Genomic DNA, 27,566 nt, shown 5'->3' on the forward strand with positions numbered 1-27,566 from the left:
CGGCGGGCAGGCGTGGGGCGGGCGCTGCGGGGCGGAAGAGGCGGTGGGAAGGGCCGGCAGGGCCGCTCCGCCGCGGCCTCCGCTTGGGGCGGGGCCTGCGCGGCCGCTCCCCCGCGCCTCCCGGCAGCCCCCGCGCGGCGCGGCCTTGCGCGGTGTGTGCGGCGCGGGCGCCTCGGCGGCTCCAGAAGTTTCCTGGGGGCCACGGGCGGTATGGAGGAGGCGGCGGGAGCGGCCCCGCCGCGGTGAGCGCCCTCCCCGGCTCTGCCTCCCCCGCAGCCCCGCCGCCCGCCCTCCCGCTCGCTGACGGCGTTGTGTTTCCTTGGCAGGTTCTCGGACGCGGACGTCGACCGGGACCCGGGGGCGGCGGCGCAGGTGAGGGCCGGGCCGGGCCGGGGTTCCCCGGGAGCCTGGCTCAGGTGAGGTCGGGCTGCAGGGGAGCCCGGCACAGACCTGGCACAGCACTTGTGCTGCCTCTGTGGCAAAGAAGGGGTGTGGTGGGGGGGGAAAGCAAAACAAACCAAACTTTGTCTTCTGTGTAGGTAGATGGTAGTTCTCACAACTAAATCAGTTAAGATTTGTGGGTGTAAAACCCCCAAGCTTATTGAAGAGAGGTATTTCGTCTTAGTTTATATTCTGCTATGGTTTAATTTTTTTTGCTCTCCCTGTATTTTGTGGGCACCATGACTGATCTTTCTTTCATCTCGACAGAAAATAATTTTTATGTAGTGAGAAGGATCATTCACTGAAACACCTCCCCACGGACGTGGTAGAATCCCCATCACTGGAGATTTTCAAGACACGAATGGGCAGGTTGCTAGATACTCTTATCTAGGCAGGGTTTCCCATGAAAGGTTAGATGAGATGATCCTTTGACGTCCCTTCCAACCTGGCCTGTTCTATGACTTCATCAGTTAATATGTTTTAATCTGTTTTCTAAGGTAATTTTTACTTAAAACAGATGGTTGATGAGAAGACAGAACTGGAGGGTGGATAAGTGTTTCTATTTAGCTACTTGGGAGGGGAGAAGATGTAAAAGGTTAGTACTGCTTGAAGAGAGTGGGTGGTAGTGCCATTAAGTGATACCAAATTATCTTTCCACAAAGAAAATGTTGAAGCTAAATTTTTCAGTTCTTTGGGGTTTAGGCTGTAACTTGTAGAAGTTTTTCAAAAGGTGAATGACATTTAAAAACCACTTTGGAATAGCAAATCTTTATGGCAGAATTAAACTAATTCAAAATGTAAAAAAAGAGTAAGTTTCATATTTTGTGGTTAAAAAATCCAGCAAACCAACAAACAAACCAAAAATTCCTGACACTAAAAGGTCTTCAGAAGTATTAAGGAGTACTGTCGGAATGTGGTTTTGTATTTTTTCCTGGATTAACGTAGTTGTTTTGCTTTTCTAGCTTATGTTTCAGTTTTTTTGTGCATTAAGTGCTTCAGGACATTATGTAACACATTCTATAGGCATTATTTAATGCCTGACACAGTAATACTGGTGTCAGTTTAGGCCTTGTTTTCAAATCCCTGTACTGAGTAGGCAGATTGTGCTTGGTGCTCTCTGAACTGGTAAGTGCCACATCTCAGGGCAGCATTTTGCTGACTTGGAGGCTTAGGTCTTCAGGTGCTACACTGTGCTTGCATGGGCTTATGTGTGATCTTTATGTTCATGTGCTTAGTATTTCTAATCTGGGGGACAGTTCTGTAGAAGTGGTGCTGTGTAATGCTTTCATACCTGGCTGGGCTTCTGTCCAGTTGGCCTGGCATTTCTGCACTATGTCCTTGGGATTTTTCATTGCTTTAATTCCTGGAGATTGTGCTTTTTCTTTCTGCACCTGGATCTGATGCAATTGAAAGATCATCTAATACTGTCTGAATGACAATGCTGTGAACTCGTGAATGAATTCTCATTTTAAGTTGAAAATGTAAGCTACTGTGTGGAGACAGAAGCACCTTTAATTCATGCAAACTCTTTACTGAATTTTCCAGTGTATTTAGAAACAGATCTGCAATTTGGTCACATGGTAAGGGCCTTTAGAGTCAAAATATTCAGAAAGCACTTACTTGAGTGTGAGGGCAAAGTCTAAGCTTGTTCTAAGTAACTGTTACTGATGCCCATAGTCTGGAGTTCCCAGTGCTAGTTCAGCATTACTTGGCTTCTCAAATAGCTTACAGGAGTTACTTGCTCCGTGTGTGTGCCTGGATGAGATGTGGTAACTTTCTGATAAAAAGCACACAAAAAGAGATGTTTTACACTGTTGGAAATGCTTGGCTTTGCTTTGCTTTGTTTTCGTGGGGTGAGGGTTAGTTTTGTAGGAGGATCCATTCATATGTTGCTGGCTCTAAGCAGTGCATCTGTCATCAGCATAAATCACAGGAAATAGTGTTTGGGGGGAGAGGTGATCTGTCAAAGCAGTGCCTTTGCACCTGGATGTGCCTGTGATGTTCAGTGGCAGAGTCAGACCCTGCTTGGTTTCAAATGTCAGAAGTACTTCACCTCTCAGCATAACATGAACCAATTTTAATATGTGCGGGGCCTCACATCCCTGCCATGTGGAATACCTGTAGCCATGAGTATTTTCATAATGACAGCTGCTTTTGAATGACTTTAAATCTCAGGAAGGCATTGGTACAAGTAGATCAAGTTACTGCTGCCTACTGCTTGCCCCTTTCTTCAGAGACTGCCAATGATTTCGATTCATGTGCTGTATCTCTCTAGAGCTGTGTGTATCTTACATTGTAAGATTTTGTGTCACTGCTAGAAGAAGCTGTTCTGGCCCCGTAAATCGTAGGTGGCATAAACACTTTGTGTGACATCTGTTAGAAAAAGACACTGGTCTGCCTTAGAGCTAAGGCAAGTCCTCCTTCCCTTCTTTTTTCTGTCTTGGTGGGACAGAGTTTTGGCAACTGTGCTGTACAAATATTTCTGCAGCTTTAAAGCTTGTATCTTAGCTACCTTCATACTTGCTAGATTCCAGGTGGAAGTCTGAGTAGAAGTCAGCTTAGCAAACAGTTACTGTACTGTAGCAATGTACTGTAGTCCCTTTTGGAAGACTGGCTTCTAGCAAAGGGAAGAAATTCTCTCACCAACAAGGAGAGAATTGGAGATGCTCTTTCCAAGTGTGTGCTTCAAGTTGCTGTGATATTATTCTGTGTGCGAAGTTGTGAACTTTTCTCAGAGAGAGCAATGTGTTATTATTTCAATCCATATCTCCTGTGATTCCCTTAACAAAGGACTACTTTATGCTTATTTCCATTGCTCAGTAATACCTCCTCTGAACCTTGTGCTCCATAAATCTTTCCTTCTTCTGCTTTTGTGCTCAGCATAAATTGAAACAATCTCTTCCGTGCTATAATATGTGTTACATGGTATTTCAGAGCATCTTATCTCCACACAGCTGTTCTGATGTACTGTGCATTGATTTCCAAATTCCTAATACTGCACTGCTCTCTCAAATCCAGCAGACCTGTGTACAAGTATGCTTAGAATTGTAGGAAGGTTTTTGGAATAGAGAGGATCATCTGTGTTAGATTTTGTGTTTAGACCATTTGAAATCCCACTTCCTTCACAGTAAGAAACAGTCTGCTTGAATTTGGTATAATTGACAGGTTCCTTGTACTTCAGGCTCTAAAGTTTAGCTTTGTGCTTGAGAGCTAAGCAACAGGTAAACAGAAATGCCAGTTAGGATTTTATCCTCTGAAATGCCTCTTACTTGACAGAGTTTGATACTGTGTTTTTATGAGGATTTCTGAAGTAGTGTTTCATTTTTTGGATGTGTGTTTACAGGAACTGACAACAGCTTTGGAAAAGAATCCAGATGATGCCGAATGTTATTGTCAACGAGCTTATGCTCATATTCTTCTACAGAAATATGCTGGTAACATCTTCAGTCTAAGAATCCTTTTACAAGTGTATAATAATGCATGTTTTACAGGAGATGTCTTCAATCTGAAGCCAAATACAGTAACGAGAGAGTATGTTATCTGAAACTAATATGCTGTTTCTGGTGTTGGCACATAATCTTGTTTTCTTAGATTGTTTTGTTACAGCAAAACTTTCAGTGAAATGGGTTTTCTAGAGTCCCAGTTTTCTATTTGATTCCAGTCTAGTATTATCTTGGCAGCTTTTTATAAGCAGACTTCTTAGGCAGATCTTGAGATTTTTGTGTCTTCCATCATTGTGTTCTTGGTAGAGACTGAATCCTGTCATGGTAGGAATGTGATAAGTGAATAATGCCTGGGAAAAGATTGACTGAACAAGATCTGGTTTATTTTTTCTTTCCGGTAAAAACCAAACAAACAGAATCGTGCTTCACATCTAAGCAGAGTATTTAGCTAAATGAAAGTCATGCTGCATCTTACATAAGAGCTCTGCAGCTCTGTGAGGGATTCATGTGTGGCAGTTGTGGCTAGACTTAATTCTGACAGTGTGATTTGTATGCCAGCTAAGAAAGATAACATAGTTCATCCTAGAAGAATTTCACTACTAAAAGACTTGACAGTTCACTGCTTTTTATAACATTATGTTTCTCAACTTTAAATTGACTTGCAACAGATGCAGTTGCTGATGCAAAAAAGTCTCTGGAACTCAACCCAAATAATGCTGTAGCGCTCCTTAGAAAAGGGTATGTATCATTTATGGTACTTTGGGAATATTGTGCTAATCTCTAGGTCAATACCAGAGTTTGGATTATGGTTCTGTGAAAACTTTTTACAACACTGAGAATGAATAAATTCAAAGCCATGCTGCTTGCAACCCATTTGTAATAAATCCATTTGGTTTGGGGTGATTATTGTAATGCCCTCGCCATTTCAAAACCACACCTTTTGGGTAATTTAAATTCTTACATGTCATTTTAACCAATATAGCATGTTATCTGTAGAATGTGGACTCCACTGGAAAGTAATCACTGTTTTCTTGTATTTTTCTTTATTTGTGTCAGGTTAGGTGAATATCATATCAAAAACTATGCATCTGCTTTAGAGTCTTTCAGAGAGGGACAGAGGCTGGACAGTAAGTATTAAAGTTTCTTGTGTGTATTCGTTATGTTAAAATAATGGACAATGTGTTAGATTTAAATGGAGACCAAAGATTTTTTTTTAAAAGGCTAATGTATTGGTCCCTAACATCAGCTGTCTGACTTTGGAGAACCTTTATGCAATCACTGCATGAAAGTGTTAAACTGTTTAAAAATGTGTATCAAAGTTCTTAGCAATTAGTAGCTGATTTATTTTTTTCTTTATAAATGTTTTCCTGCTTCCTGGAGGTCTTGAAGATAAATAGTAGCAATGTTGTAGTTTTAAGTGCTATAGAAAAAATTTTTAATAGAGCAGGCTCCTTACATATAGCTGGAATTTCTTCTTAAAACAGTTTAATAGATCAGTCTTCAGAAAGAATGTGCACCTTGGTGGGTATTTAAACTGACAAAGTGGATTTTTACCTTACATTACATACCACTTAATTACAGAAGCCTATTTATTATATCTCTTTTTTGGTCTCGCAGTGTTGGCTTTCTGGCTGGACTTGGGTACTTTTTAGTTTGGGAACACTTGCAACTTTTTTAAAACCTGACTCTATTCAGTAAGCAGGAAATGAGTTGTTAAAAACAGAAGGCTTTGGTAGGACACATGGGGAAGCACAAAACAAAGCAATTGAAGATGGTTGTGACTCCTTTCTCTTCTCTCCTATCCCCCATTATAAATAAAACCTCATCCTCTCTTCCAAACAGTAAGAAAATATGTTTAAAAAAAAAGCATCTTGAAAGGTTATGCAGAGCAAAGTGTCCTAATCTGATAAGAATTGTCATGGTCTCAGATCTGTTCAGTTCATTGTCTTATCTGTAATAGTAGTGGCTGGGACGTGTAGACTTAGCAAAAATATAATTACTTTGCGTCTTCCAAATAAATGATCTAATCCTCTGATTTAAAAGTGGAGTTTCATAGAAGTGTAAGCTAGTGCTTGGTGCCAAGTGATCATGCTCCTTATTACTCTCGTGCCTGTTTAGCCTCTTATTTTAGTGCATTAAGTCTGCAGAAAGCTACTATTTTTAAAGTCTTTGCTTCTGGAATGAATGGGTTGAAATGGCCCAACAAAGAGTCTGAGTGCTGAAGCTGTCAAAAGTGAAGTGGCAGAGCAGTGTTGGGCCAGTGATAGAAGGGAGATGCGGTGAAATTGCAGCAACTCACAGCTGTCAGTTTAGGCTGCCCTGGAACAAGAGTTGAAAATAAGAAGTTTCATGAAACTCTTTCTATATTGGTAGTTTGAATAACTAGGTGTTATTCAAACATTCAAAATTTAATTTTACAGTAGAGACAGGTTTGTCTTTGCAGTCTAGTCAGTTCTTTGTTTTGTAATTTTCCGTGAAAGGAAGAGATTCCTTCCATGGACCTGTGTTGCTTTCCTTACTTGGTAGGTTACTTTTTGTACATCTCCCAAGCTCATCACTGCTGAATTTCATTGAATGCCTAATCTTTATTTTTCATACTCTTGCCCTACTGCAGGCAGCCAGTATCAGTTTATCAATTTGAAGTTTTTCATGTGCATGGGTAACCTCACATGCTATTGATGTTGTAGAGTGCAACACAGAGCTGCCGATATCTCTTTAGATAAGTCAGTGAATACCGGGGTCCTCTTTGCTAATTCAGAATCCCTGAAATACAGCACATTTTCCTGTGTTGAATTGCTTCATTTCTACCTATTTGAATTTAATTTGCTGTTGTTTTGCTGCTTACTCAGTTGAAGAGTTTCTGAAGCTTCCTCGCACTTCCTGATTACTCTCTCATTTGGAGATACTTTCTGCTGCGCTTCCTCTATCTCATTACAAAATTCTGTAGCCTGCTGTGAGATGAGGAGTCTCCTGAAGGCCTTTTTAAAATTACAGACTTAGGTGATTCTCTTTCATATATTACCTAATTTGCTGGCAAGTTTGTGTCAGTAACAGTTTACCTTTGTGGAATGCTTCATGGATCCCAGGGGAAAACAATTGTGAGCATAGGCATTTTGGCAACACAATTAACTTCCAGTTAAATGCAGCTAATGCAAAATGAACAAAGCACAGAGGGAAAATTTGCAAAATACGCTAGGCAGGTGATGAAGAGTGGCTTCAGCTGTTGCTGCCTTGGGAAGAATTGCCGTGGTAGGGAATTCTTTGCTGGCAAAGCTGGTTTCTTTGCCACACAAGTGGGCAGAGGTACATGGATACATGTTTCTGTTCTTTGCTAATGTAAGGGCTGTTTTAAATCTCAATCTGGAATGCTGATAAGGCTGAGCTTCCTACTTGTGCTCATCACTGGTAGGACTGACAGGCCCAGGGTACCACAGCAACCTTCCCATTACCCACCTACAAGGATATCAAAGTAGGACTTTAATGTGATGAGTGTGGAATAGGCAATGTTTCTTTATTTTATGAAATAACATTAGAAAGCAATACTCCTTTTGTTCAGATGTGTGATGCATGCAGATTTTTGCAGTTCCTATTCCCTTAGTTGAAGAACGAGTATAATCTGGTACTCTTCAGTATGCTGTGTAGATTTAGGACAACTATTCTCGAATTTTCTTCGGTTTTTTTGCTGTGACCACTGAATGAATTCAGTAAAACTGGAATGTGGCTGCTTTTAAAAGAAACTTGTTACTTTTCTTGTATTCTAGGAGTTAGTAGATTTTTGTCAGTGAAGACCCACAAAGGTTTTCTGGACTACAGTTTTTAGCAGAAATAAGTTATCTGGGAGGATAATACAATTTTAGAGAACAAAATTCATTTGCCTCAAATTATAAAATGTGCAAGAATTCAGGGAAAGAGTGTGATCTATAAAATTAGGGAAGTTAACTCTGGACTTGTCTTTTTAGGTTTGTATTGCATAGCAATCTAGTCTAGGTCTAGTCATGGTTAAAAAGAGAATTCCTCACCTCCTGATGAGGGAGGCTGGATCAGTGGAGACTGCTTAGACTGCAAAGTTTGGAAGTCTTTTTAGGTTGCGGTGCTAAGTTTTGAAAACACAAATTAATTTAGGTTTCAGGGGAGCTCTGGAATTCATATAATTCTGTGCTCTGACCAAAAATATTAATTTTGAACTCGCATGTGTTTGCTTGGGGCCTTTTACTATTGTTTTCCAAGTATCTCCAAGACTGAAGATTCCAGAGTCTGTTTGGGCAGCCTGCTTCAGGGTTTGCCCATTCTTTTGGTAAAAAACTTAGATGTCTGCTCAGATGGCAGAAGAAAAGTGGAGATGAAATGGCTTGAGGAGTGGGGTAGCAATTTTATGACCTAAGATGCACCTCAAAATTGATGTACGTTTTATATTTGGAAGGTTGGGGTACATTGTGTAGCTGCAGTGGAGTCAGACTTGGTGTTATGTGCATGTCTGCTGGGAACTTTTGCTGAGCTTCTTCATGTCCTTTGCCTCATAGCTAACAATGTGAATTCACTTGTAAAACTAGAAAAAGTTCAGCTATTCTTAGTTGTTGGTCAGCATTGTTGCTACTTTTTTACTTCATGGTGAAAGAGTTTTTGGGAATATTGTTGAAATAAGGTGCTTGCTCTGTTGTTACAGTATCATCTTTTTAGCTATTTTCCAGTGAATTAATTTCTGTCTGGGAGGCTTGCTTCCAGGAGAGAATACCTGATGTTTGTCAAAAGTTGTACAGATTTTGTTTGCCTACACAACAGACCATTTCTCTTGACATTTCTCTGGAGAGGAAGCGTGTGACTGTTTGAAAAAGTAATTTAAAGAAAAATGGAAAAATGTGTAAAGACGTGTGTCTTGCTTTCTAAACAGCTACATAGGAGTTGAACAGATTGGAAAGCAATAACGTATTTGTGTCAGATAAAATCTAGTCTCTTACAGATTGATTAGAATTTAATGAAATGTAGCACATACAAAAAGACTTAAAACCTAAGTGAAATGACAGAGTTTACAAGGTTATAGGAAATAACTTCTTTTTTAATAAATTGATACGCGTTTGGGAGGGATTTGTTCCAGTTGGCAACTGAGAGGACTTTTTCTTCATGCAATACATGTAATGCTTGAAAGAGTTTTAATATTACTGTGTTTGATCTCTTCTAGATGTAGATGATACCTTTACTATTTGGATTAAAAGATGTGAAGAAACGCTGAATGGTAAGAAAAAACACGTTTACTTAGTGAGGAATTTGATATGCCCTGTGCTTGGAAGCTGTGTCATGTTTCTCAAAGATTCACTGCTTTCCTCTTATTTAGAACAAAATAATTAGTTCTGAAAGAAAAATCTTTTTTAGGAGTCATTTTTCTATCTCTTGTTTCTCTTGGAGTAGACACCCTTAGCACTTGCATGCTTCATTCAGATTTACAGGAAGATTTATATTGGGTTTTTAGTGTAATAATTAGCTGTGCCAGGAGAGTACCTATTTAAAGATCAGACAATCATAATTAATTTTAACTTATTTTCATACACAACTGTGAACTGATTTTAACTGTAGAAGTGTGTGTCAGCTTGCTATCTAAAGCCTACATCAAAATAAGTTTTCAAGTCTTGCAGAAGATAAAGGAAAGAGGTAGAAATTTGGAGATTTTGCTCCTTGATTCCATGTGGAAAGTACCATAGATGCTAATGGCTGTTCTGGCGACCTACCCATGGTAGTCACTGAGTGTAAGCATGGTTTCCTTTCCTACCTTCCTACAGACAGACAGCCCTGACAATTAACTCACCCACAGAGCTAGGCTGCCTGGGGATTTTGATGAAAGAGAGCAGAGCAGAATAACTTGTGTCGTTTTTTCCTCCGCCTGTTGTGATGTTCCCTCCTCTCTGTGCTGCGCACTGGAGAATGGGACAGTAGAACAAGTTGGTGTCAATGTGTTGACTAAAAACCATATAGAAGAGAACCCTTTTGTGTTGTATAGGGATGAGAAGATTTCTGCTTTGTGAGACATTTTTTACTAGGTTTATTTTTATTTGGAAGAATTAGGTAAGTGATTGGCATGCATGGTCTTTTTTGCAAAGAGTTACTTTGGACGACAATTTCTTCTGAAGGAGGTTACAATATACTTTTATCTTTACCCTTGTATTTATATTTTGCAGTGTTTTGTTTTATCCTGAATATTCACTGTCTTGTCTTTCTTGAACCATTTTCTTAATTCTCTGATACACCAGCAAAACAAAGCAAACAAACCAACAAAGGCAATAACAAAGCAAATAACAAAGCTGATTTCTTCTTTGCAGCTAAATATTTTTTTTCTCTTTTTGTCAGTGTTCATTATAAAGAAGCAAAGGGAAAGTTTGTTTCTTTTCAAACATATTTAATCTGAAATATTTTAGAAAAAAATAATTATAAGGTTGGAGGGTACTGAGCTATAGTTTAGATACAAGTGCTACAGTATATTTAGGGTCATGTGAGTGAATTTCCATCTCATTCCCCAGTGGGAAATTTCCATCTCATTCCCCAGTGCAGTTTCCCTAGCATGAGATAAAAATGTGATGAGAGCTTTGTGCTATTCCTGGGGATGGATGGATGATAAACCCAGTGCAGACTCCCAGACAGTGATTTTTTAACCTATTGTTTCCTGTGATGTCGTGTTAATTAAAAAATGCCTGTATGCATTTCAGGTAAGCAGGGGGGTGTAATGGAAAGTTTCTTGATTCAGTTAATCAGAACATGCTTTATATTAGAGTTGTTGGTTTGCACAAGTTGCTGCTTGAAGTCTGATTAAAAAGTAGAGTGTCATGAAAGCAAAATACTAGAGGTAGAACTGATGTGTTTCTACCTTCTCTGCTGTTGAGACTGGAGTGAATGCAGGATGTCTGGAGTAACTGAAGCAGCTAGGGTGCCTTGTATGTTCAATATGTCTTTCTCTGAAAATGAAATTTCTTTTTTTTTTCAGCATCACAGACTGATTCGGTAAGATATTTTCCTCAATATGTTTACTATTTTGACTTTTCTGTTACGCTAGAGTATATTTTATGCTTCAGTGACTTCACTTCCAAGCTTTAAAAGGAATCTTTCATATTGTGTGTAATTCTGAAGTATTTAACTTTTCTTCTGAACATGAGTGCTTTTGAGACCAAGGCTGCAAAATTTGAGCCCTGGAAACTCTGAGGAATAGTTAACAAATCTGGTAATTACTCTGCATCTGTTGAGGTAAAATTTAACTCTGTGGCTTGCAGTCTGCAGCCTAATTTACAAAGTAACCAGTTGTGGTTAATTGTATTGTCACTAATAACTTGATTGGAACTGTTAGGAAGTAAGTTTTTTTTTTTTTTCCCAGAAGCTTGCAAGTGGTTTGTGTAGACATTTTTTCTGTTACAACCTGCTCAACTTTCAGTTGTCTTTTTTATTGAAAGTCTTCATAAGAAATGTTGAAATTGACATCTCCTTCGTGTTTTTTTTTTATTCTTGGGACAAAAAAAAAAGTGGGGGGCTTTTCATTGGATATTCTGCTACCTCTGTAATAGTTAACCTAAATTTTTTACATTTGAGAATTGGGTAGAGGAGAAAAATGTACAGGAAGCATGGTGGTAGTATGTAAAGACAAATCTTATATTTAGAAGGGTTTTATGCTTAAAAGTTGAACCTTGAGTTCTCAGACCTATTTCAGGTTTCCTTCATGATTTATAGATTAGCAGTATAGTCACTGGATGATTTCCATATATACATCTTATCCAGGAAGAAATGAGTTTAGGTTGAACTTAATTGCTATTTATGAAATATCTTCAAGTTACAGACTAACACATTTAATGTAAATTGGAACTTTTAATTTGTAGTCTGCCATAAATGATTAAACGGTGGGAAACCTGTAAGTTAATGTTCACACATAAATCAGGGAAGAGGAGCGGTTGGAGTCAAGAAAAGGGGAGCAATCAGTGAAAATTATTTGTGCCTTGAAAAGTACTTCCTGGTATATTTTCACTTACATTGATCTAACTTTCTTTCCAATTGAATATGCTTCAACTAGAATATGCAGCAGCAGCCTCTGCCACCAAAGATCAAGTAAGTTGACTTCAGCTTTACTGTGAAATTTAAAGTATTTGCACTTTAGCTTGGGGATTGGAGGAGCAGGATAATGACTGTAGGAGGTTTTTTTGGGGTAACTTCAGAAATGTGGCAGTCCAAGTGAAGTGTTACTCAGTGCTATCACTTTTTTTCTATCTAAATGGTACTTTTGGGAGGTTAAACCTAACCAGGAGAGAGGGGAATAGCATCAGCATTTTGGTTTCTGTTTTCTTATTCTCATGCTGAGCTTAATTCAAAGCCTGTTCCATTGTGCCTGGTATAGGTAATGTTTTTGAGCTATGTTAAAGAGTCTGAACTAAGAAGTGAATGGTTTAGTAAAGTGATATGATTTTATATGCTGTGTGATTAAAAAAAAAGTTCCTTTTTTTTTCTTTTTTCAAGATATGACTGGTACCAAACAGAATCTCAAGTAATTGTGACCATAATGATCAAGAATGCTCAGAAGGATGATGTCAGTGTGCAGTTTTTGGAGAGAAAGGTGATTTGTATTGGATATTGATACTTGTCCCTAAATTCCCTGCATGCCAGTGAACTCAAGTACTCAAGCCAGTGAACATTATGTGCCACAGTAGCACAGAAAAGAATGGGGAGGGAGCTGTCCTGCCTGAGCTTCTCTTCTCACAGCACAGTTGTGCTGCACATGAGTGTATGCCCAGTCAGGTGAATTGGGATGGGTTGCTGCAGCAGCATCCATTGAATTTAAACACAAGCAGTATGAGGTGTGCGTGCTGCAAGGGAACATCTGGGTTTCAGCTGCCTGTATGGAGGGGTAGGGGAAGAACTGATCTGGATTTAAATGTTGGACTGTACATGCATCTGGAGCAGGACTGGGCAGAAATAAGGTATTCTTAAAATAGGTATGAATTAGTAATGTTTTGCTCTAGGACAGTTAGAGAAATAGACTGGATATTGCTTCGTAGGTTTTTCTTCCATTTGGCACCACTAAAAAAAATCATGGCAGCAAAATATATTTTTTATGGTAGTACAGTAATCCCTTTAATGAAGTACCATATGTTGTACCGATGGATTTCATGTTTAATTTAACTGACAATATCAAAAAGTTGGGTTCTTATTCTTAACTAACTTGATACTTCATTAAATACCAGAAGTACTTGGTTATTATGATCTGGTTTAGATTTTTAAGATACTCTGAGCGCTTGTTCTGTAGTTTGCTTGTATTAGAAGAGAAGCTGCAGATTGTTTTCATGTTCCATTATTGATATGTTGATACTCCATTTGTTGTATAATTCCTTCCCTAAAGACTTAAGATCCAGCTGACAAGATCGTAGGGTTTTTGAGTACGTGTAGCAAGGGCTGAAATCTTCTGTTCATTTTCTCAGAAACATCTCATCCAATAATGCAATAGTGTAATGGCATAATCTGAAATGATATTAATTTAATCACTTAATCTCTGTGTGAAATGACTGTCCTTTACTTGAAAATGGAGCTGCTATCAAAGATGACCAGAGATGTGTTTTCAACTTTTAATAGATGAATGCATCAGTGAGACTTCCATCAGGTGAAAACTTCAACTTAAAGCTTGATCTTCTTCATTCTATAGTGCCAGAGCAAAGTACGTTTAAAGTGCTTTCAACAAAGGTAAGCTTCTTAAAGTGTAAATTGTTTCTTTGACTGTTGCAATACTGAAAATGTTTCTGTTCTACTGTCTTGTGTCTCTGCAACAGTTATAATATCTTGTTTTTCATATAGAAATGCTTTTTTTTTCTTCAAGGTGTCTTTCAGCTGGTGGGAGACTTTCTAAAGTTGTGCAAATAGCAGAAATAGTAATGTGATGGTGCTTCTTGAAGTGCAAATGAAAGAGTTATGTTGACAGTTCTTTCACTTGTTGCTAGAGAAAGAAGTCTATAATCTTCACTATTAAAATTCAGGTATTAGGAAAGCACGAACACCCTTTTACAAAACTTCCAGGAGCCGTGGTGAATCATTGTTATCTTTGTGTGCCCAAGAAATAAAAGTCAGACTTAGAAGATTTCACTGAAATTATTCTCTACCCTTTCATAGCTGGTGAAGGTTAACTCTTTGGTTAACTGTCCATGGCTTTTCAAGAGAGTGTATTCCATGCTGTTCCTGGAAATAGTACATGCCTGGAGACATGAAAATGGCATGGTGTGAGAGAATGCTTCCATCTCAGTGTTTTGCTTCTTTTATATTACAAGTATAGAAAAATAAGGAGCAGTGGTCTGGTATAGCATTTCTTGTTGGCATAATGGATAGACAGACATATGCTTTGTCCACAGAGCCAAGCCTGAATCCCCAATGCTGGAATATGATGTTGATTCTTCTCTTGTATTTCAGCAGTGGTTCTGCAGAGCTTATGGAAGTTCTCTTGTATCCTCATGTTCCATTTTACCTGTTCTATTCTCAGAAAGGTACCTCTAATAATTCTTGCGTAATTTCATGGAAGAGGGACTTCAGGATGGCATGAGAGGATTGCCACAGAAAGTTTGTTTTGTTTTTCCACGCCTTGTACAAAGAAATCTGGGCAGGTTGTGTGATTGAGGACTTTACTTATCCCACCCACAGTGTAGTAGCTTACATGGCTCAAAGTATTTAAAAATTCTGGTAGTCTTTTAGTATTTGTATAAATTTGAGTGGAATGAGGACAGACCTTGTCAGGAACAGTAGCTGTGAGGTCCTGTTTTCTTTATGTTCTTAACCTAGCTTGTGTTACACTTCTCATTTTCTTTTGAAGTTTAGTATTACTTTCCTCGGAAGAATCTACATGAGCTGAGTACTGTGAAATTCACTTGACTTTGTATTTTCTACATTGCCATCTCTACCCTGGGCTTATCTCTGAAATAATCTCTAGTAGTCTGCTGCCTAGTTTACTTTGAGGTTCCAAAACTGGGGTGGCAGTGTCTGAACTGTAAATATTTTGCATTTATTTTCAAATGTTACTGTTCCTAAATATTTGTGAGAGACTATTTTTGAGATAAAATGGGTAAGAGGTAAAACAGAAGGTGTTCTAACTGTAGAAGTAAGGGCTTCAGCATGTCCTTACTTTTGTGGAAAGGAGTTGTATAAAGCTGCCTGTGAGGGCATAGTGAAGGAATACAGTTTAAACCATGCCCCAGCTGGTTCTTATTTTGACCACCAGATGGAGTGTGGAAGAAAAAAAAATTAAAAGCAGCTTGATGTTGAGTATGCAAAGACTTCTTTACAGGTTTAGGATATTTTTCTTAGAAAAATACTAAGTACTTTAAGGGAATGATGCAGCTTTAATGTTTGATTACCAGAAGTTCAGTTTTCTTTTCTTAGCTTTGTGTATATACTTGGCTTTTATGAGCAGCATGGCAAATAATCAGGTAGTACTTTGAGTAAATTAATCTTACTGATTAAAACTTCTCAAACCATTCATGTTATGTTGTACTATTTACATGAATTCCTTTTGTAAGGACTTAGAAAGAAAGACCTAATCTCGTTATCTTCCCAATTACATGAGCTTGTTACTATGCAATCCTAAAGAAGTTAAGTTTTCATGGGATAGATATGGATCTATTCCTGCAGATTATTAATTTCAGGTGAGAATAATTTGATTTGTTCATACTGCTTTATTTTGTCCTACTGCTTTGAATGTGTGAGCCACGTTGCCACTAGTATCGTATAGTCATCACTGGGCAACAAAGACTCTGGCCTTTCTTTTTCACTTACATGGGCAAATACATGAGGAAACAGTGGAACATATGAGCAGGCTAGTTTGAGCAGAATAGTTTGAGTCCATGAACTTTGTACAACTAAAAAAATAAAGGGATAGAGAATGAAACAGCAGAAAAGGCAGAGAGTAGAACAATCCTGCGTATTTTGGAACTTAGAGGAGCTGTAGAGGGTTTTCTCAATACTGCTTGAAATTCAGCATTACTTGACAAATACAAAGGCACAAAGGTAAGGATGCAAATTCAGGAGGAGAAAACAGCCTTAACTCTATTTGCAGAGCTACAAATACTAAAGTGACTGCAAAGAGCAGACGGGACTCAGACTCCTGAACTGGTTCTTTCCGCGAGTGTTGACAGTAGTGAAAAATACAATTGCTAACTTAAGGATTGTTTCTTCCCCAGTGAGGAAATTAAAAGTATACCTTTGAATCAATCCATACTGTGTCAAGCTCTGAGATACAAAGTCTTTTTGGAAAAAAGAGGACTAGCAAGTGTAACAGAAGTAGCGTAGATAAATGTTTTACTCTGTTTCAATAATTTCTGTGTGAACAAAAATAGATTAGTGTTTGTCATCTGCAGACTTTGACTTCAAGCTGTGAACTAGAAGATGTAAAATATTTTATGCCAACTCAAGAACAGCATAATATGTGGATGAAGTCCAGTTTTGAGATAAAAATTGTAAATTTGTCTTCATGCATCCTTTAATATTTTATATCCTCCAGCTGTCAACAGTTTTACAGATAATATAGGCCTCCTTTAATAGTGACTGTACCTATTATAACCATACTTGAAGCCTTTTTTTTTTTAACCTAATTAGAAAATTTACTTGCTGTTCAATAGATAACACTGCTGGGAAATTGAACTTTGAGACTTTGAGTTTCTTATGGTTCCTGCTCACATTTAGTGGCAAGTTACTTACTTAGAGTTGTCTCTTGTTGTTCAACATTTAACTCTGATGGTCTTAGGCCTCAGGTTAAAGTTTGTGTTAGAAAATGCTGAATACCACTGAATTGAGCCCTTCTTTTGCATAGCATTTTGTACATTAGCAGCATAGTTGATAGATTATAACTAGATCAATTGATGTTATTGATTATACTCCTCATCTGTCAGAGGTGTCTGACTGTAGCAATCTATCAAGCAAAAAGTTACAGCTGCGCCTAAAAGCAGTGTAGAAATTTGAGATTTGTCTTTCAAATGGAAGCTGAAAACTGTGGCATTCAGCATTTCACAGCAGGAAGGCCCCTTTACTAGTGCTGCTTGGTTTTTTACTTCTTTCCAGAAGAGGGAGCCAAAATGTAAAGGCTGGACCAGGTTTGCTCTTTGCAAGTTGCCTGGGTGCAGTTATTCTGTGGTTCAGTGTGCATAATGTCATCATGCTCCCTTCATAGAAGGAAAAAGGCATAAAAATACGTTTAATAAAAATCTAGTCATTCTCTGTCCAGAAGATATGTCAGGAGAGTAGAAATGTACAAATAGTGTAAGGATTTCTACTCTTATTAAACATGCACAATCAGCCTCACTTTCTTTTCCCTCTTCTGCTCAGTCTATCAGTCAGTGCATTTGGGATTCCAGGGGAATATTCTGCAATGTTCTCCTGGAAACTTGTGTAACATGAGCAGTTTCTGTAGGTCTTCTGATGAGTTCTAGGTGGTGCTTGGGATTTTCTTCTCCTTAGACTTAGGAGAGTGAAGATGACTGTGTGCTTTTAGTGCTGGTGCTTATGACCTTGAAGGAAAGTTGAGGTAGTGCCTTCTGGTTTTCCCCCTCTCTGCAGATAGACTGAGGACAATTACTGTGAGTTTTCAGTTTGCAATGCTTTGGGCTTTTTGCAAGCAGTGACTTGCAGCAGTATAGAGCTATTTGAAAAAGTGGTAAAATGTGGTTTCTTTACCCCAGAACTGTCCTTTAATTAGAGATCAAAGTTGTGCTGCAGACTGGGAAGGTGTTAGAAAGCTTCAGCCTCTTTTACAGTTGACATTTTTTGCTTAACAGAGATGTCTGAGGGAGAAGCACACTCTCAGCAGCTTCATGCCAAGAATATGGTTGTGTGCATCAGTGGAATGTTGTTTTTTTCTGTGAACCAATATTTTGATTTACAAACGCTGGAATACCCTGTGAAGCTAACTGGATCTGATGCCTGTTGCTGAATGTAAGGGAAAAGGCAAAGAGTGGAACTGTTTCACACGCTCTTGGACTGTCATCAGAGTCTCTATTCAGAGGCAAATGTACACAAACAGATATACAGAGGAACATATCTATTTTAACTGAAGTTGGGTCTTACCACTGCAGTCCAGTCCTTAAAAGATACTTTCCAGTTTAGGGTACTTGCATTAAATTGCTTGTATGGACTTGAATGCAGACTTGGCTGCTCTCGAGTACTTGTTTTCACTGTAAGAGTTTCATGGAGATTGATATCTCCCATGTACATTCTTGAGCATCTTGTATAAATTATAAACTAACATTTAAGGTGAATTGATAATTTTCTGAGATTTCTCACATGTATTAGGCAGGGCTAGTTGGAGCAGTTTCTTGGATAGACCACATCGAAACCTTCACTATGACTGGTGCAATATTTACTTATTGATCAATAAGTTTGGCTTTATTCTTTTCCTTTTGTATGAATGAAGATGGATTTAAGACAGATTTAAACTTGATACTACTTTGAAAACTATTATTTTAGACATGTGTATAAGTCAGTGCCCATGCTTTATATAAATGCACAAAAGAAAACGATGCATAAGGGGGTTTATCTGTCTCGAGAAGTACTGGAATAATGATGGTTTACATGGAGAATAAAGTGACAAATAGCTTTAGAATACCAAAATGGTCTCTGTTGCTAGCATCGCCTCTAAAATTCAAAAATTTGGTGTTGGCTATGTAATATCAGTCAGAGGAAACTTGAACCTTTTTCCCCCAGCTCCCCATAGTACATAGCTGGCAAAGAAACCAAATAAATACCTTCTGTTGCAGTATACTCCCTATACAATAAATTTCTTAATTATCGTTGTATGTGATAACACTGTAGAATTATTTTCAACTTAGTATATTTTGTTTAAAGTTATGGACCAAAAATCTTGGAATTTAGAGTACAAGCAATATATAAAAGGTCTCTGAGTAATTAGGACACCAAAACTGTAGGCATATGTGCTCTTAGAGGCACATTTGAATAGTTCTGATATTTTTAGAAGACTGTTCTATTTTATCCTATGAAATTCATGAGATGATCACAGAAGGACAACTCTAAACACCTAAAATTTACGGCTCAGAGAAGGCAGTCAGTAGTTCAGTAAATAACAAAGTAGTTGATTAGAAACACTGAATTCCTGTTTTCAGGTGTTTGATACAGCAGAACACCAGAATTGAAAAGGATACTTTTGGTATGTCTTAAAATTAATGGCTGGACTGTTGTTTTAGCTTTGCCAGTTCTGACTGGGGCTTGACAGAAATTTGCCAGTGGTAAATGAACTTGCCCTTACCATGGACTGTAAAATATAAAACACAGTAAAAATTAGGAAAAAAAAACCAAAAACCCTTGCAGTTTGTCAGTGTACACCATTTAGGGTGTACACTAACATCTCCATTTAGGGTGGAAGATAAAAATTCTTCCCCTTTTAATGTGTCTCAGTTAGACTGCCACTGCCTGTCCCAGAAGGAAAGCTCAAGTGAAATCAAGCATTGGAGGTTTCAACTTTTTAACAATAAGTATCTACCTAGAAAATAAATGTTGCCTAACTAGTGTTGATCTTTTCCAAAGGGGAGGAATTATTTCTTAAAACTGGATTAAACACTCTTTTATGCCAGTCATCCTAAAATAAGGTGTTGTTTTATTTTTATGCTTTCAATGAAATGGTTCAGGATGTGTTTTGAGAGGAACTGTGGTGTCTTTTCTGATAGCTAGCTCTTGGATTAAGCCCCAAACAAACGTGTCCAAATCTCTGGTAGGCTTTAAAAAATTGATTACTTTTATGACTAGAAAACTCTGAGTAGAAATTTACCTGTGTCCTTTCACTGTGGGTGGTGTTTCTTCTAGACAATAGAAGAAAGATGGTATTTCAAACAAGTAGTGCATGAAATATTCTCAAAATTCCATGTGTCTTTTCCTTTTTGCTTTGCTCTCTTTGAACCCAAACACAAGGGACTTTAAAGAGAAAGTGTATTATATCTGCATTGGGATTTTTTCTAGATCTGGAGTACCATGTTCCATTGTAGGCTTAGCAGTGCAAGAAAGGCACTGATGTAGTGAAGCAAGTCCTAGCAGAGGGCTGCCAAGATGGTTAGGTGGCTGCACAGCTTGAGCTACAAGGAGAAGCTGAGGAATTAGGCTTGTCCTTAGGTGGCATGCAGAGCATTTAATTTGCAGTTAAATTTTCCATTCTTATATACTAAAGTTGGCATGAGGCGCACAGGCATACGTTTTATGAAATATAAATGTTGAATCAAAGTAGTTGGCAAAGCGTTGATGTATTTCTCTTGCCCAAGTGAATTTTTTTCAAAGGAGAGGAAGAAGCTAACAGTACTTTTTTGCTAGATATGACACAAATGTCTGTGCTGATGTGTTTCTTTTCTGTGTGATAGCTATCAGTATCTGTATTAAAACCTTCATTTAAATGCATTCATTGCCATTTGTGCATGTAATTGGGACTCACTGAGTTGTTCCTTCTTAGATCAAATAGAGCTCTCAAGTTGAAGAAACACGCGCCTTCACAAGCAGAACTTTATAGCTTTATATTTTTGGAAAATGTGGTTGTATAATGGTATGAAGTTAATGATTTCCCTAGCTTTGCTCCTGCCTGCCACTTCGCCTAATGAGTAACTTCAATTGAAGTGGATGTAGTAGACAGAGTAGAAGTTTAATCATGTCAGAAATACATTCTGTCTCAGTTCTTCAGCTGTGTGCGCTTCCAACTTGGCAGGGTTGAAATGGTTTAGAGTTAAGAAATCTGCATCCTACATGGGAATTAGTTTGTTTCATTGGCTTCTCCTTAGGGCTGTTTATTGTGCAGTACTGTTTTAGGAACAGTTTTAGAGAGCAAAATGTAAGGGCTAGCAGATTAGAAAACAAGGGGGATTACTGGAGCAGCAAAACTAAAGTTGTTCCTTATTTTCTTCTTTTTATGCATGGGCAGAGTACTGTGATGAATAACCAATGATCTTTACAAGAATTTGTTGAGGAGGATTGTATTATGAGAAGAAAAACGTCCATCAAGCATTATATTGCATTAGAGGTCATTTTTGGTGTGGATGAAATAAGCTGTGTTTGAGATACTGGAAGGTAGTGTAAGGGCAAGAGGAGTTAGTGAAAGAAAAAATAAACAGAGAAATCGAAGAGATATAGGGGACAGCAGTTTGAATATCAAGCATCTGCTTTCCTCCCCCCCTCCCCTAAAACATGTTGGGAGATGCACTAATGAGTAGAGTATAAAATCTTTACTTTAGAGCCTCAACTGAAATGCACAACTCAATCAATAACAGAGTCTCCTCAGTTGAGAAGAGTCTATATGAGAAACAGAGGAGAGTGGTTTTAAATTAATACTCATATTCACTTGTAACTAATTAGTTCCTTTGTAAGTAGCTAATTAACTTAAATGTTTGGCTCAGGAGATCCAAAGCCACTGGGGAAAGAAAACCTGCTAGTTCTGCCACTTGTGGAGCTACTTGATTGTCTTATATGTAGATATTCAAATATGCTTCCTTGAGCTAATAACAGAGCATTAGATCTCTGAGTGTAGGTGTTAAGAAAGGAACTTCAAGGTTGCAATTTTAAAAATGTTTTTAAAATAATCCAGTAGAGGTAGCTTTACTGACTTCTTTTGGTTTACTGAAGAGTAATTCTTCTGCATAGTTTAACAGAAATCACCGCATCCACACAAATTGCGATATTAAACTCTGAAATACAGGCCTTTCTAGGAGGGGTAGGTTGGTCATCCACACTAACAGCATTTGGATTTTATTAGGTTATTTTTGTTTCTGTGATGTTACTTTCAAAATTGATACTCTGATGCCTAATTTGTGATTTGTCAAGTGGCTGAAAGTATTGAAAAATCCAACAGATGCAGGGAGTGGGAAATCAAATACATGTGGGTGTTGGACTTAGAAGTTTACTGAAGCTCTCGCCTGCCTTGAAGGACATTGCATGCCTCTTATCTTAGACTTTTTGTTGTTCTCAGTACATGTTAGTGGTGGAAAATAAGTATTTATGCTTCTCTTGGGAATTTGTAGCTTCTTGAGGGATAAAAAAATAAAAAGAAACATTCATAACTGAATATTCTGTTCCTTAAAAATCATTGTGATTGCAAATACGGAAGCATTAAAACTTCAGTGAGCTAACTTTTTATATTTTGGTAACATACCTCAGTCTGTTGCTTACTAGTGATTGATTTGACAATGGATTAAATAAAGTTCAGATTTCAGATCAACATTATTCTGTGCAATGAGCTTGCTGTTTTGAATCTAAGGTTAGCTTTTACAGTGGTGCCTTTGTTCTTGGGTCTGCAGGGATCCCCAGGTTGTAGTGGCTTTAGGTGGAACTAAGAACTTGATTCTGCTGAGCTGTTTGCAAATAAGGAAGCACTGAAGTTTAGCAAACACTGATTTCAGTTAATTAATAGCATCGTATGAGCTTTGTGACATCTCCTTAAGTGAATAGAAGTGACATTAGACAGTCCTTGTTTTGCAACTTTATAACCCTATAACCAAAGGAGAAGGTTAATTATGAAAAAAAAAAACATTTCAGTATGGTTGTCTAAAGGGATTATGTGAAGTTGTGAATAGGGCATGACATACTTCACTTAATTTTGTTTCTCCTATGGTAATTGCAACCACATCCATTTTTAATTGCCAGTTTTGTCAATGAATACTTGACAATTTTCTCCATAGCAATGTTTGTTCATTGAACCAAATGAATACAGCTTCTGAATTTCTCCAGTGGGAAGATCTGCATAGTCCCAGGGTGTTTCTCTGGTTTGTGTAGTACACATCAAACATGGATTTTTTTTGGTAAATGAAATGTAAACTTATATAAAGTTGGATTTTGTAGTCTTTCAAAACTGCTTCTTATTAGAGCTGACTGCCAAGAAAGGGGTGCTTGAACGGCAATACCTTGGAGCCTGGCAGTGTAGAGACATTGGGACTGATTGTTACCTTTGGGATGCCATAATTTGCAGAAAGAATCAAGTGAAGAGTAAGCAAAAGAAAGTTAAGTGGTCCTGAACAGAAGGATAGAAGTCTGATACAAAAGCTGCACAGGCTCACGGGAGCTTGTTTGATATATGACTTGAACTCAAGTAACTTCATCTTGTAAGGTAGGTAAATTTGGCTGTGATACAGGTTTCATATTAGAGGCTGTGTTTCTAAAACCAAATGTTTGTATTTTCTTACAGCTGCAGGATCCAACTACTTTGGAACCGCATGGCAGAGTTGTTTGCATCTGGATTGATTTGTTCTTTGTCTTGTATTTTGTAGGTTGAGATAAAAATGAAGAAGCCAGAGGCTGTAAGATGGGAGAAGCTGGAGGGCCAGGGAGATTCTCCTAAGTTAAAACAATTTACGCCAGGTTTGTTCTCTGAGCTATTTAGTATTAAATGGTTTATTTGTATTGAGTGAGTTACAGTTATTAATAATAGTTTTGCATTAAATATTGTTTATAAAATCACAGCTTCATATTTGCAATAAAAAGCCTAATAGTCTTGGTTTCACTGTCAAGAATTGATAGAAAGTCTGCAAGCCATTAGGGAAACATAGATATTAAATTTAGTCATAACCTCTGTTAATCTGATGATTTGTTAAGGGTATATATATATGCTTGTCATTAATTCTGCTTATCTGCTTGGGTCCCTGTTTTGCAGTTCTGTACCTTGTTAAGTGTGTGTGTTGTGATACAGGAATGGTACCTCCCAATTCAGTGCCCCATTGGGACTCTCCGTCTCACTTGCCTTTCCCCTCCCCTTTCTCACTGCAGTGGGATGGAGTTGAGAATTGGAGGCACAATAGGTGAAGGGTTGAGATAAAAACAGTTTACTTGAAACAGCAATTAAATTAGAAAACAAACAGTAACAGCAACAACATTAATAACAAAAGGCTACAAAAAAGAGAGTGATTTACATGCAAAATGCACTAGTGGACCCAGTGTGACAAGAAGCAGGGCATAGATGGCTTCCCCCTCTCCACACCTTTTTCTTGACTGGAAGCCCTGCCCTTCTTCTGGGCTGCCAGAGTCCCTTACTCCCACCCTAGCAAAGTTGTGCCCTGGTGTAGAGTGTCTTCCTGGCCATGCCCACTGAGCTTCAGGCCTGCTCACCACTGCTGCAGAAAATTAACTGTGTCCCGGCTGGACCCAGGACAGCAGTTGTTATGTTATGTGACCTGTTGCTTAAATAATTATTGTTTCCCTAAGTATTGGATTTCGCTTGGAGAAATACATTGGAGGTTTTCAATACAGATGAACATTCTCTCTTTGACAGAATTTGTATTTCCTGATATATTGATGTTCAGATTTTTTTTAAATTTAGCTCAACTTATTCTATGGCTCTAGGCTGCTGTTTTGTATTTTTTTCTGTCAGCCAATGTCTTTGATATCAATTATCTGTGTTGCTGTTGGCCAGCTTTTTTTGTGTGCGTTGGATAACAAAATTACATAACTCTGTTTACCTAAAAATAAACCGCATTTTTTAGTTTCCTTTATTTTTGTTTCTGCAATGCTTATATCAGTTCAGAGGAGTCCATTTGCATTTTCATGTCCCATTATCATCTCTGATTCATCAGGTACATGTGTCTGTGTTCTCTGATGCTCTCAAAGTTGTGAGAAAATGCTTAGTTAATTAACACTTCTGTTTTCAGATACGCAGCACTTATACCCATCATCGTCTCACTATACAAGGAACTGGGACAAACTGGTAGTTGAAATCAAAGAAGAGGAGAAAAATGAGAAGTTAGAAGGAGATGCTGCTTTAAATAAACTCTTCCAGCAAATCTATTCAGATGGTACAGATGAAGTAAAACGTGCCATGAACAAATCATTCGTAAGTCTTCATTGTTTTCTCTGAAGAAACCTGTGACTTTTGTGCACTGATAATATTTACTAAACTTTGCATATGTTGGGAAAAGCCTCTGTTACCAAAATTTTAGGTCTATAAATGAATAAATTTTGGCCGTGGTTCTGTTGGAAATACTGATACACTCACTGAAAGCTGCAGAGCTGTACTCTGATGAATGTGACTCTTAATACGTCCGAGGTTGTGCTTTGTCACTGGTCTCTTCATTTCAATCAGTGTTACCGAAAGAAGTAGAGGTTTGGCTCATGTAGAGCTTGAAGACTTGCCAGGGGGTGAAAGGATCAAATTCCTCTTGATTGCTTGAATCTAGTTTAATTTGTAGCCATCACAGGCAAGAAAGTGACTGACCCTTTAAAAGCTTCTTGTTAATGAAGCAGCATCTCACTGTGTCCAGTAGTGATAAAAGTACTGCTGGGCTGGAGATTATGGAATGATGGCTCTGTCGAATTTTATTTCATAGTACGCAATTTCTGTTTAATCACTACTCTTTAAAGTTTGCTGTAGGAACTGTGGCTTTTATATTACTAGAATGCTCAGCAAACTAAACAAGCTCTCTCTCATATTGCAGATGGAGTCTGGTGGCACAGTTCTGAGCACCAACTGGTCTGATGTTGGTAAAAGGAAGGTAGAAGTAAATCCTCCTGATGATGTGGAATGGAAAAAATTCTAATCCTATTTCTGATCTTTACCATCTGTGTGTTGCCATAGTCATGTACTGACCACTATGTATGGACATAGCATTCTTGGATTCAAAGCACTGAATGTTCCCTTGAAAACAGGAATTGTCTGTACATTTTGCGTGCTTTAGAAATTCCTCATCTGCAGATCTTAAAGATATACTCAAGAATGGAACCCTATTTTTATCATCTGTCTTAATTTCTGGGAATTGAGTCCATCAGTCCAAATTTTCTACCACCTTTATCAGCTCTCCTCTTTGGGATAGGGTGCTCTCTAATGGCTGGTCAGGATTATTGCCTTACACCTGGTATTTCTGTTCAATAACTTATTAGATCTTGGCAATTTTGGGTAAAAACACTTTTCACAACAGTGTTAAAATTGTTTGCTCCTTAACCCTGCTAAATAAAACTGTAAATACAACTTTTTCTATAAGGAAGCTGCTTTATTTCATTTTTAGTATTGTTTTTTTTGATAGGGGAATCACTTAAAGCATACAGGTAAGGATAAGGTAAGGATGTGGATGTACTGCTTCAAAAAAAAAAACTGGCATGTATAGGAGCTAAATGTGCATTCAGTGAAGAGGATGAGATTGCTATTCTTGATGCAGACACAAAACACCCACTTTGGAGTCCTTCCACCTCTGTGATAAGTAGAACTGAAGTCACAGTCATGGAAAATAGAAAATTTGTTGTGACTGGAAATTTTTGCAGAAAAGTAGGTCCTCTGTCTACCTTTTAAATTCAAAATAAATTTACCTGGAATCAAAGCCAGCAAGCAGTTGCTTTAAGTTATGTAATTTCTGAATCATAGAAACTGTTTAAAGAACAACTTGTATGTCCTTAATTGTTTCCATTAGTACAGCTTTATTGTCCCAATCAAATTGTAAATAACAATAGAGAAAAGGAATTGAGAATCTATGTACTGTTTGTGCTTGTACTTCTGAGTACAAGTTTGCAGGGACCTAGAGATGCTCAAAAGCCATCTAGATATGCTCCTGGGCACCTGGCTCGAGATGCCCCTCCTTGAGCAACGGGCTTAGACAAGGGCACTTGCAGGGATGCCTTCCAGCCTCAGCCTTTCTGTGATTCCAAGAGATGAACTCAGAAGGTTGTGCTAAATGTGCCTTGTCCGTGTGCCACTCTCTCTTGGGAATTCATATACAGCCAAATATTGTCATCATAGAAACTCCATGAATTGCAAATATTGACAGCACCATGAAAGCAACTTCATTCCTTGCTAACCGTTGGATGCTCTTTGAAGTTTGCTGCTTTTCCTTGCTCTTCTAATTATGTGGGGTTTTCTGGACCATTTGTTATTCTTCTTGTTGTCTTTGTATTGGATGTGTTATTTTCCTACAGTGTCAATTGGTTGAGCTTGGTAAAATAGAAAGGCTGTTAGAACAGGTGTTTTTAATAGGATGAGGGAAGTCTGCAGCTGTTAAGTATTAAATGATAATTGAAAATTAAAGAGGAGGAAGGAAGGATATATTCTGTTTCTCCTGAGGAATAAGAACCTAGATTTTGCAGTGATGCTAGGAAAGTGCAGTGGCTTTTTCCCCACTACTGTTACTATCCCTGTGCAACATAGAGACACCAAGGCTTTAAAATCTTATAAATGTTAAGAAGAGAGGGGTTTTTTGGATGTAGACTTTGACTACAAGTCTTGACATAATTGCAGTTTCTTGATGCACTGAGATCATGATGATGCAGTGCAGGCTGGGCAGTGATTTCTTTTGCCTCACCTCTGGCTTCAGAATTGATACATGTTTTCCAAAATTAAAGTTTGATAACCCTCAGAACCAAATGTTACCTTATTACCGTGTTCTTCCAGTGCAATGAACTGAGGTGGATAGGATTTTGTAAGGAAGGATTTTGTATGCCTTTACCTCTTGACATTTACTGAACAGTGTCTGCTTCTTGGAAGTTTCTCAAAGCATGAACTTGGGACATGTTTCAGAGAAGAATTTTTAGCTTTGGTGTGAGGCTTTTCTTGACCTTCAGAGAATTCTGAGTAGCTGGTTGCTCAATATGTAGAGCATTTGCCCATCCATATGGGATGCTAACATTGGAGTTGATTTGATTTGGAATAGGTACTTGAACTCCACTCTCTCAAAGTGCTTTGCTGCTTTCTATTTATGCGCAAAAGCATTTCTTTCTTTTTAATGTAGAAGGAAGACAAATGTC

At 38.1% G+C, this 27,566-nt stretch overlaps 1 protein-coding gene across 1 annotated transcript; it reads left to right on the forward strand.

Annotated features, from left to right (window-relative positions):
• Positions 1 to 118: 118 nt before the first annotated feature.
• On the forward strand, positions 119 to 25,803 carry SUGT1 (SGT1 homolog, MIS12 kinetochore complex assembly cochaperone). Its single transcript, XM_059839110.1, has 13 exons — positions 119 to 242; positions 327 to 372; positions 3,785 to 3,875; positions 4,553 to 4,622; positions 4,941 to 5,011; positions 9,061 to 9,114; positions 10,852 to 10,868; positions 11,923 to 11,957; positions 12,363 to 12,459; positions 13,473 to 13,580; positions 23,117 to 23,207; positions 24,491 to 24,672; positions 25,274 to 25,803. The coding sequence occupies exons 1-13, from the start codon at positions 211 to 213 to the stop codon at positions 25,373 to 25,375; spliced, it is 996 nt and encodes a 331-aa protein (XP_059695093.1). The 5' UTR covers positions 119 to 210; the 3' UTR covers positions 25,376 to 25,803.
• Positions 25,804 to 27,566: the final 1,763 nt, after the last annotated feature.

Source organism: Haemorhous mexicanus, chromosome 2, assembly GCF_027477595.1.
Source record: "Haemorhous mexicanus isolate bHaeMex1 chromosome 2, bHaeMex1.pri, whole genome shotgun sequence".
Classification (NCBI taxonomy): domain Eukaryota; kingdom Metazoa; phylum Chordata; class Aves; order Passeriformes; family Fringillidae; genus Haemorhous; species Haemorhous mexicanus.